General features: G+C 36.9%; 1 protein-coding gene across 1 annotated transcript in view; it reads left to right on the top strand.

Annotated features, from left to right (window-relative positions):
- arfgef2 (ARF guanine nucleotide exchange factor 2) overlaps positions 1–12224 on the top strand; it is a 66827-nt gene that overhangs the window by 26252 nt on the left and 28351 nt on the right. The window contains exons 16-21 of the mRNA XM_087306882.2: positions 3019–3224; positions 3313–3397; positions 3636–3807; positions 7480–7631; positions 7858–7986; positions 8072–8230. Coding sequence (XP_087163008.1) covers positions 3019–3224; positions 3313–3397; positions 3636–3807; positions 7480–7631; positions 7858–7986; positions 8072–8230 — 903 coding nt within the window. The remainder of the gene's footprint in view (positions 1–3018; positions 3225–3312; positions 3398–3635; positions 3808–7479; positions 7632–7857; positions 7987–8071; positions 8231–12224) is intronic.

Below are 12224 nucleotides of genomic sequence, written 5' to 3'. Positions count from 1 at the left end.
TTAAAAATATTTTTTTGTCAATAAAAATGGCTGATTTTGTGGCGATAATTCCCAGGAATTTGCAGAAAATTTTGCGATTTTAAAAATATATATATAAATGTAAAAAATTATGTTTTTATTATATTACGTAGCTTACTATGTCATGTGTGCAATGTGAAACAATGACAATGACACAAATCGTTAAAATAAAGCTTCTTTATTTTGCTCCTTTGTCAAGACAAGGTCTGAAATGGTAGTGATTAAGCCAAAGGAAGGTTGTATTACTCTTATTTTTATCCACTATCTTACTTTTGCTCCAACTTTTTTTTGGGAGTCCTGAAGTGTGTCAAACACAAGCACAAAATGCCTAATTCTTCCTAAAAAGACAGTCAGACAGTTGCAGCTCATCCAGAACGCTGCAGCCAGAATTCTAACCAGAACCAGGAAATCAGAGCACATCACACCTGTCCTCAGGTCTCTACACTGGCTCCCAGTTACATTCAGAATAGATTTTAAAGTATTATTACTGGTCTATAAATCACTAAATGGCCTAGGACCTAAATACATCACAGATATGCTCACTGAATACAAACCTAACAGATCACTCAGATCATTAGGATCATATAAACTAGAAGTTCCAAGAGTTCAGTCAAAGCAGGGTGAATCAGCTTTTAGCCACTATGCCCCTCGCTGCTGGAATCAGCTTCCAGAAATGATCAGATGTGCTCCAACATTAGGCACATTCAAATCAAGACTGAAAACACATCTGTTTAGCTGTGCCTTTACTGAATGAGCACTGTGCTGCGTCCGACAGATTGCACTATCATGTTTTTCTCTTCTTCTTCAGTCTTTTATATCACATTTTACCTGTTTTTATGTTTTTTAATCAGTTTTATTATTTGTTTTTATTTTTATTTTTATTTTACTTGTTTCTTTTATTCTTGTTTATGTAAAGCACTTTGAATTGCCATTGTGTATGAAATGTGCTATATAAATAAACTTGCCTTGCCTTGCCTTGCCTTGCCTAATTCACGCCACAAGATGTCTATATCTCATCTTTGAAATGACTTCACATGTAAATCACTCGCACTTCATCTGCGTCTGCTTACTGCACAAGCTAAAAAAACTCCCCCGCCCCCCCATTCCATGTAATGCAATAATTGTGAGGGCGCAGGCGAGATGTCATTTTTCAAGAGACACTCAAATACATCACATGCACTGCGGATGCAATGTCTATAAATCATGTAAAACAATTTATTGCAAATTGAAATAAATATAATTTGATTATATGGTTTGGTATTTGATGTTGAGATTATTACATTTTTTGGCGATTATTTTGTGGTTAAGAAATTTGCTGAATCGCAAAAATTTGCGCCTTTTTGTTGATTTTGCGTTGAATTCAGCAATCGTGGAATCACAAAAAATTAGGGGATCTGATATTACACCATTTTAACGTAGTTTTGCCTTTTACTTCTGGACATTTCTTGAAATGATATGGATGCAAAACTTTCAGAATCCACAATAGAATAAAAACAATTGTTTCCATCTGAATGTAGATTCAGTGCTTAGTTACAGGAATGTAAAGGGGTTAAATGTTTCATTCGGCAACACCTGGATGTTTGCTAACATGATATGGTTACTTGGGTATTTTAAACTCAAAGTGAAGAACAAAACAGAGATTTGCTTAAAGAATTCATTAACTGAGAAATCTACTTTCCCTTGAGCTTTTGACCTGTTAGCGGATTGTACTAAAACAGCATCCTATAAGTTTCAGATCTCAAAACGTACTTGTTAGTCTTTAAACAGGTTATATTGAAGCAAATCTGCAAAAACAACAGCTTGTGGAATTCCCATACACAAACTGTTCCTTAGAAATGTGGGACCTAATCATAGACTCAAAGCATTGAACATGTTTAAATATGCAAAAATGTCAGCGAATCATTCAATTATATATTTACTTTAATGTCTGTTAACTGCCTGGTCTATTCTTAAGGTCTTTGCACACTGAAGTCCAAAATTTTTGTTTGCGTGTTTTTTTTGGTATTCATGTGCGTAAAATTTGTCATGTAAACAAAGCTTGCACACTGAGTACAGTGCGTAATAATTAAACCATTACAAAAAAACGCAAAACATTCCGCAGTCAGTTCAAGCAGTGACGCATTGTTCTCCTTTCTCTTCTTCAAATTAGAAAAAGAAAGAAGAATAGGCTGCATATTGTGTTCATCCAATACTGCACAGAGGAAGGGGAGTTCAGCTCATTATCAAAGAGCTACGCTGGACTATCCTGAAATGCAAAGTCTATTCTAGGAAATCAGTGTAATTTTGATGCTATGCTTGTGATACTTCACATCTTTACGTACGTAAACGAATCCAGATCACAGACTGGCAGTACCTATAGACATTATAATAGATGGCAGCCGTGTTGATGTGTCAAAGCAATGGAACGAAAGCGGACCATGCTTTCTAATGTAATGTCTATGAGAAGTACGTCAAATGTAGGGAAACGCACACCAAACAGCAACAGGGTAGAGGTGTGCCATTCACAAGTTTTCAAATGTCTGCCTCATTATGTCTTTATTTTTTACACTGTTTGTCAAAGTCATTTGTAGCTAAAGCGATGGCATTCTGTATTTAGCTTTTCGCTTGTATGGTGGCTCTGAACTGTCAAAAAACCTCTCAAAAGCTTTTTCGGATGCAAAAAAACCCCGGTCAGATTTTTTTGTGATGGACGAAAGTTTCGTAGGCAGTGTGTAAATAGGATTCACACAATGTGAGATTGCTTTTATTTTTTTAAATGCAAAAAATCTGGACTGAAATTTCAGATTCTGTGTGCAGTAACCTTAATAGTGTATTCCTAATAGTGAGAATCTTCTAGTACTATAACCTAATACTTATTAATTGCAATATTTGTGTAAAAATTGTGCTTGCATTACCTCAGAAAACTGTATAAAATAATAATAAAATTATTTTATTAAGTTCATCTTCCTGTTGTCAGACATCTCTAAATTGCTCTCATGCTCTGCTGTGTCATGTGATCAGACTCAGGTTGGCGAGTTCCTGGGTGAAAATGTGAAGTTTAATAAGGAGGTTATGTACTGCTACGTGGACCGACTGGACTTCTGTGGCAAAGACTTTGTGTCCGCACTTCGTGCCTTTTTGGAGGGCTTCAGGCTTCCAGGTGAAGCCCAGAAAATCGATCGGCTGATGGAGAAGTTTGCCGCCCGCTACCTGGAGTGCAATCAGGGGTGAGTTCTGTAGTCTGAGCTAGAGTTGATTATTTCTGAGGCTCAGTGGCCTTTGAGTGTGAATACTGACCTGTCTGTTGCTCTGTAGGCAGACTCTGTTTGCCAGCGCCGACACTGCTTACGTTCTGGCCTACTCCATCATCATGTTAACCACTGACCTGCACAGTCCACAGGTAAGATGATTATTGTTTTACTCCATTTCCTGTGACAACACAGCAATTAACAGCTAAGGAATAGCCATTACTCCCATGCAGATGTTTAGCAATGCTCTTGTATCCAGCAACACTCTTTTAGCATGCTAGTAGTGCCCTGGTATCCAGAATGCCTGCATTTCAATGCCCTAGCAACAATGTGCTAAAATGCATGCCTGCTTTTATTTGCAAAAATATTGAAATTTGTGTTCCTTTTTAGGTGAAGAACAAAATGACGAAGGAGCAGTACATAAAAATGAACCGTGGCATTAATGACAGTAAAGACCTGCCTGAGGAGTATCTGTCCTCCATCTACGATGAAATAGCAGGGAAGAAGATCGCCATGAAGGAGAGCAAGGAGTACTCCATCACTCCCAAATCCAGCAAGCAGAGTAAGAGCCTGTAATGTGGTGTAGCTTTAATAAATCTTTATTGAAGTCATTGGTCATATTTATGGCCTTATGATCGCCTATGTTTTTTTATTGCAATTTTTTGTGTTGTTTATTTTAGTGCTGCGTAAAGATTAACCATATCCAAAATAAAAAGTTGTTTTTACACTCATCAGCCACTGTATTAGGTACACCTGTTCAACTGCTCATTATCGCAAATTTCTAATCAGCCAACCACACGGCAGCAGCTCAATGCTTTTAGGCATGTAGACATGGTCAAGACGATCTGCTGCAGTTCAAACAGAGCATCAGCATGGAGAAGAAAGACGATTTAAGTGACTTTGAACATGGCATGCTTGTTTGTGCCAGACGGGCTGGTCTGAGTAATTCAGAAACTGTTGATCGACTGGGATTTTCACGCACAACCATCTCTAGAGTTTACAGAAAATGGTTCGAAAATAGAAAATATTCAGTAAGTGGCAGTTCTGTGGGCGCAAATGCCTTGTTGATGCCAGAGGTCAGAGGAGAATGGCCTGACTGTTTTGAGCGGATAGAAAGGCAAAAATAACTCAAATAACCACTAGTCACAACCGAGCTATGCAAAAGAGCCTCTCTGAACGCACAACACGTCCAACCTTGAGGCGGATGGGCTACAGTAGTAGACGATCACAGAGGGTGCCACTCATGTCAGCTAAGAACAGGAAACTGAGGCTACAATTCACACAGGCTCACTAAAATTTACCAATAGAAGATTGAAAAATGTTGCCTGGTCTGATGAGTCTCGATTTCTGCTGTGACATTTGGATGGTAGGCTCAGAATTTGGCATCAACAAAATGAAAGCATGGATCCATCCTGCTTTGTATGGATGTGCAGTCGACAAATCTGCAGCATCTGCGTGATTCTATCATGTCAGTGTGGACCAAAATGTCTGAGGAATATTTCCAGTACCTTGTTGAATCTATGCCGCAAAGAATTAAGGCAGTTCTTAAGGCAAAAAGGGGTCCAACTTGGTACTAGTAAGGTGTACCTAAAAAAGTGGCCAATTAGTGTACGTGTGTGTTATGTATTTGTTAATTATGGTTTATGGACACACACCCATACATAAAACTAAACGCAACAAAGTTGTTACAGATATTTAAATTTTGATATAATACGAAGCATATATATTTTATGTCTAAATTAAAATAAATGTGTTTCTCGAGTATATGCATTCATGTGTGTATTAATATGTATATAATAAATATGCACAGTACACACACATTTATTATGTCAAAAAAACTAGCTTTTATTTTGTATGCGATTAATCTTGACTTTTGTCCATCACTAATTTATTATATAATTTTGTGGGCGTTTAAATAATTTATTCTGATGCTGTCTGTATAAGCATTTTAATTAATTTAAATGATCAAAATTATGAATTTTTTTGGAAAATTGTGGAATCTTTATTGTAGTTTAAAAAAAAAAATTATTAAAAATATTTATTCAATTTATTTTCTTTTACACTTTGAGAAGTACATTAAGTCATATTGTCATTTCATATACAGTGCTACATTAAGTTCAGTCACCCAAAATTTGACAAATTCCTTGTCAACAGAGTTAATTCTGTATACAGTATTCCTGGATGACAATGACGTCACCTTTATACTTTACTCTGTAAAAGCTATGGTTGACTTAAAAAAAAAATTAAGTAAGCACTGCCTAAAAATGATTAAGTAAATGAACTGTGCGTAATTATAAAAAATAAGTTAGATAAACTCAATAGTTTCTCAATAGTTGCAACAGAAATACTTTACATTTTAAAGTAAAATTAAGCTGGTCTCTTTTAAGGCAATGCGTTTAAGTAATTGCTTTTTACAGTGTATAACTGCAGGTTTGTTATGCTTATAATAACATGAACTGTTAAAAGCTATTAGATACTAGTTAATTAACATAAGTGACCCTTTGCTAAGCCCCGCCCTCCTTGGTTACTGTTGCTACACCTGTCAAGCTTTAGTGCCTGCAATGTCTATTACAATGTTTATGCGCCAGTGTCAGACATTTCCAAGGAAATAATTAGTCATTTTTGGCGAACAAGTGAGATATCCGAGAGAGACAGACAAAAAAGGAATGCAGTATGCATCACAGCGGTATATTTACAACATAATAGGCGACCGATTAGAAAATTATTTAATCAAAATTGAAGTTAGCGTAGCCTAGCCGCCTCATACGCTGACCATACAACAGCTTAGTTCATGGACAGCAGGAGAGGTGAAATTTACAAATAATCTAATCATAACCTATTAAACTGTGATTTTCTCTTTTTTATCCAAAAAGCCTGATAGAATAATTGTTGTGCAATAAAATATAGCGTTACTAACTGTAGATGAAACACGCATGAACAATGCTGCTAATTCAAAATTCATTAATAATAAGTCTGAGCAGTCAGAAAGAAGAAATTGATGGATTTGTGCTGAATATTAGCATCATTGACAATGTACAGTAGCTATAACTGTCAGTGTGTTTGTGTGCTCTTTATTCAGTTTCTAAGTATAAATAGCAGAAGTGAACAGATTTTCCCTACCAGCAAATATTAGTATATATACTAGTATATTGATCGCAAGTGCTCAGTTTGTAAACACAGCTCGGTTTTGTTCTGTTGATATGTCATTTCAAATATTCGTAGCTTGAAACAGATGGAAATAAGAAGTTCAGTAAATTTAGCAACAGATTCGCAGATTCGTATTATCCGGATCAATAATTTATGTCATTATGACATATTCGCAATTAGTATGACTACTATGGCGAGAGCTTAAACGGAGCAGTGCTCATAATATCGAGCGAAAAAAAAAAAGAAAAAGACAGCTGGGAAACAGAACCTGCCATGTATTTTTGTAGGAAACACAGTTTAAATCTGTTAAGGGTAAGTGTGTGAGTTATTGCCGTCGGTCTATCACTGAATGTGAATATTGAAAACAAAATCAACTGAACTCCGCTCCTTCAGCGCCTTTTACAGAGCTCGATCCACGCTGGCATTTCTACTCTGGGTTTTAGATTTTGAAAAGGGAAAAAATTCCACTATTCTGTCCAAACTTTAAGGATACCGGGTGTTAGATTTGCACAATCCAATACTATAGAAGTCAATGGCTAGTTTCTTCAAATCTTGTGAGGTCTACTCTATCACAGATGATAGCCATTTTTTAAGTCATTGCAAATTAAACTCATGATGCTCAGCCAAAACAGATTTGAAAATTGTAAACCAAGAAAACGATAAATAAAACAATAATATTACAGATCCAGTTATAAAAGAAGTTTACCAAAAAACATGTTGAAGCTGATAACTGCTAAAACGTTTAAAATCTTTGTTTTTAGCAACATTGGTGGCCAATAATTAGCTACATAGTTACGGTTGCTAAGCCATATTTAGTGGGTGGCGGTTTTTGGTTGTGGCTTAGCGAAGGGCCAATTGGCAACTTATAAAGTAATGTAAACTAATAACATTTCTGATTTTAATTGTAATACAATAATATGCACCTTTTGTTTACGCTGCTTTGAAATGATAATTGCGAAAAGTGCTATACAAATAAACTTGAATTGACTTGAATGTGGCCCTACATAGACATTTTAAGGCCCTTGGTTGAGGCCTTTGTTGATAAAAGATCTCAAATGTTGATGTGAGCTTTTTGTCTTCCTGTTAGATGTAGCCAATGAGAAGCAGAGAAGGCTGCTGTATAACATGGAGATGGAGCAGATGGCTAAAACCGCTAAAGCTCTGATGGAGGCAGTCAGTCACGCTCAGGCCCCCTTCTTCAGTGCCACTCACCTAGAGCACGTCCGGCCCATGTTCAAGGTAACCGCTTCCCTCTACACTTTTCAGCAGGGTTTCATTTTAGTACAGCACGTCCAGTCTCACTGAGGTCATTGTCAGGCCAAAAGGATAACAAGCAGGTCATGGAAGAGACCCAATCTGATACTGCTCCAGGAAGTGGTTTCACACATCAGTCTAGAAAGGTCGAGAGGAAGTTGAAGTGAAAGTGTGTTTTGCATGGGTTCATTTCTTGATCTATGTAAAACAGCTGGCCTGGACTCCCTTGTTGGCTGCGTTCAGCGTCGGCCTTCAGGATTGTGACGATCAGGATGTGGCATCTCTGTGCCTGGAGGGGATTCGCTGTGCTATCAGGATCGCCTGCATCTTTAATATGCAGGTTGGTGTTTGTCAATTGTCATCTCGTTCTTTGTGAGTTTGTCCTGGTCTTATTTATTTGAGGGGTGGTTTGTTTCTGTTTGCAGTTGGAAAGAGATGCTTATATCCAGGCCTTGGCCCGGTTTACACTGCTCACTGCCAGCTCAAGTATCACAGAGATGAAGCAGAAGAACATTGACACCATAAAGACTCTTATCATGGTCGCCCACACTGACGGAAACTACCTGGGAAACTCCTGGCATGAGGTGGGCATCAGAGCATGGGAGAGGACTGGGTGTCTGTTTTATTTGAATAGGTTGTTTTCACATGACGTTATTGATGATGTGCAAAATTAAGATGGAGGGCAGGAAGTGGTTCTTCTACATAGGAATCTCTACCAGAACATCAAAATATTTCTCTTTTATGTTGTTTATAATTGTTTAAATTGGCAAAAATAAGAAATTACTAACATATATCTTTTATAGACTTTCAAAAGATTTTGGTCAGAAAGAGGAGTTCAAGAAAGTGGCTTAAAAACATAAGAAGAGGCGGCATGTAATAACCATTTATTCAATAAATCCATGTGGACAAGCTTTTTTGAACGCGATAATTCGTTTGACAGCACCAATAAAGATTATATACAGGCCTAGCTATGTGTATTATATGTTAATGTGTTATATAAAAATCAGATACAAACTCCACCACACTTCTACAAAATCTAGGAAACTTTAAATAACGTACCCTGCCATGTAATCGCTGTAATGAAATCTCTGTCTTGTTTTGCAACAATCCATGTCTTTACTAGCATTTTGGTAGACTAAACAACTGCCATGTCACCCTGCAGCCCAAGACCGGTTACTCACTGAAGCTAAGCAGAGCTGAGCCTGGTCAGTACCTGGATGGGAGACCACTAGGGAACACTAGGTTGCTGTTGGAAGTGGTGTTAGTGAGGCCAGCAGGGGGCGCTCAACCTGTGGTCTGTGTGAGTCCTAATGCCCCAGTAAAAGTGAAGGGGACACTAAACTGTCAGTGGGCGCCGTCTTTCGGATGAGACGTTAAACTGAGGTCCTGACTCTCTGTGGTCATTAAAAATCCCATGGCACTTCTCGTGAAAGAGCAGGGGTGTAACCCCGGTGTCCTGGCCAAAGTCCCTCTATCGGCCCTTACGATCATTGCCTCCCAATCATCCCCTTCCACCGAATTGGCTCTATCACTGTCTCTCCTCTCCACCAATAGCTGGTGTGTGGTGAGCGCACTGGCGCCGTTGTCCTGTGGCAGCCGTCGCATCATCCAAGTGGATGCTGCACACTAGTGGTGGTGTGGAGAGACCCCCCCTCATGATTGTGAAGCGCTTTGGGTGTACGGCCATACACAATAAATGCGCTATATAAATACACATTACATTTACATTTACATTTACAACTGTAACGTTAACGTCTATATGCGCAGCAGCTGTGAATGTTTGTTGATGGTAATTTCATTGACTGAACAAAAAAGAACTGGAACCCTTGCGACAAACTAGACGGTTATTATTGTGGAGCACTTTCCTTCTTACCAAAAAAAATAAATAAATAACGTAGAGTATGCGTCCACGCTTTTGTACTTCTTCTTTTCTGTCCTTGGCCAATCACATGCTCTCACATTAGTAGTGCGGTGTAAGTATTATCTACATGAAATTTTACGTAGATATGAGTATAAATTGGGCGTTGCGGTGGCCTAGTGGGTAGCACATTCACCTCACAGCAAGAAGGTTGCTGGTTTGAGCCTCAGCTTGGGTCAGTTGGAATTTCGTTGTGGAGTTTGCTGGTTCTCCCCCTGTAAAACATATGCTGGATAAGTTGGCGGTTCATTCCGCTGTGGTGACCCCGGATTAATAAAGGGACTAAGCCCAAAAGAAATGAATGAATGAATATAAATTGAAACTAAATAGATTGCTGCATGTTTTACGATATGCTGTAATAAATTTCAACATGTATTGTATTTTCCCACGCAAATGTAGACAATAACATTAGGTCATGAAAATTTACTTGAAAGTCTTGGAAAAGTCATGCAATCTTAGTAGTAAAAATGTGTACGTACGAACCTTGTAGTATGCTTCCAAACACTAGAGTGCTGTATTTACTATTAAATCATGTAACAGAATTATACAGTATGGACCGCATTGATGACAGGCAAGTATATTTTAGTTCAGTGAAAAACTTGGCTCTCTTCATGATATAAGGATCATGACCATCATATGTGGTTATTTTCTATTTATATCTCCTTTGAAATATAGTATACACTTTTTAGTTTTAAGCTTATGTTTTAATATCCTTTATAGATTATTGTAGTTTATATATTTATATAGAAACATAATGTATGTGTGCATATTTTTGTGTAAATGTTTAAGACAATTATATATTTATAATTGTGTTAAACATGTAATAAATGTGTAAGAGTCCCATTTTGTTGTTCGCAACACATTAAATTGTAAAACTTTGTTATACACACACAAAGCAATTTAAATGCAAGTAATGTCTGCTTTAATGTTTCCAATAACTTTCATGATGAACAAATGTTAGAATGTGTTAAATAATGTTTAGTTGTGATTTAGTGTAACAGATAAATTCATGTTAATACAAAACAACAATTATTATTTTGACCTGTACTTATTAAAATAATGATTTAAGTAATCATATTAAAATTGATAGAATTTAAAAAATTGTAAATTAGATCATGCTTTGATGTATCAATCTTGATATACATTTACAGGTCAGAGTTCACCAGACCTGCATTTTGCAACACATACAGTTGAAGTCAAAACTATTAGCCCGTCTGTGAAGTTTCTTATCAAATATTTCCCAAATTATGTAAAAAAAAAAAAGGGATTTATCAAAGTATTTCCAATAATTCTTCTGTTGAAAGTCTTTGTTTTATTTCAGCTAGAATAGAAGCAGATTTTAATGTTTTAAAACCAATTTTAAGTCAATATTATTAGCCCCCTTTAGCAATAGTTTTTGGATTGTCTACAGCAGCGGTACCCAAACTCTTCAGCCTGCGAACCCTAAAAATAACTAAGCCAGTGATTCACAACTCCCTTAAATTTTTCAGAGGTGGTTATAAATATGCAAACGTTGCACACACAACAATAGACCTAAATAAACTAAGCATTGACAACACAAAAAAGTGCAACAGTTTAACAACCATATCAATTTTATAGTCATTTATTTATTTAATTCAATATTAACCTTGTCTAAAGAGACTGGTGGACACAATTTCTTTAGCACAAGTCTATTCTTGATTTAATTTTGGAGACCGCCACTCAGAGATCATTACTCTATGTTCAGTTGTGGCCTGTATTTATTTTTACTGTATTTGATTACCTTAAAGGTTTCAGAAAGTTTAACCTGGTGCTATAAAATCAATCTGCTGCAGCTGATGCTTTTTCTATGTAGTTTATCTAACGTAAAAACACCAATTCTATGAAAAAATTATTTAAAGACTAATGACTATTAAATAAATAAATCAAGTTTACTGAAGATGGTTCGCAGTTTCATCAGCAGAAGCCAGCTTCAACACTCGCAATGAGTTCCTAGGCTGCTCTGACTTGCAGTACAACAATGCAGCAATTACACTCTTTACACAAGTCTAGAAAAGGTGGTATCCAGTTAAACAGTTCTCATTGAATACAGCAAAAATAGACAATTCTAAATGCGTGTGTCAATGAAGTATTGTATCTAGCTCCAGTCCAGATATGGATGGCCTAAATGTGTGTTAGATTGACCCTAAGTTGTTAAGAGCTGATCTCCGACCTGTGAAAAGCTAAACCAGGGACACAATAGACGCAAGAGACAATCTGTGGTGGAAACTCAAAGATGTTTCTTGTACGTTCAGCTGTTTTATCAAACTGGTTCAGGACAATATCCTCACTTCACAGTGTCTATCAACTTACAAAGGGAATTACTTTAATAAGATTTACAATCAAAACAGATCAATTGAACAGCTAAATTACTGTAGACAATATCAGGACAACTAGAACAGGTGTTTTTCTTCTCCTCTGCATCAGTAGTGCCGTTCAGAAGGACAGAGGGAGAAAGAGAGAGATCTCCATGGCCTATGACCTGGTTTTTGTGTGTCTCCTGAAAACAAAGTTAGACAGGCAAAGAGAGGAGCAAGGAGACTGAACATTCTTGCATTAAGCAGTGTTAACTTATTCATTAATTAAAATCAATTCACAGTTAAATACTCATTCAAATTATCAAATAATTATATTTAATAAAA

Source organism: Danio rerio, chromosome 23 (assembly GCF_052040795.2).
Source record: "Danio rerio strain M-AB ecotype USA chromosome 23, GRCz13ab, whole genome shotgun sequence".
NCBI classification, from domain to species: domain Eukaryota; kingdom Metazoa; phylum Chordata; class Actinopteri; order Cypriniformes; family Danionidae; genus Danio; species Danio rerio.
The sequence above is the reverse complement of the archived record's forward strand: the minus strand, read 5'-3'. Positions and strand labels throughout refer to the sequence as shown.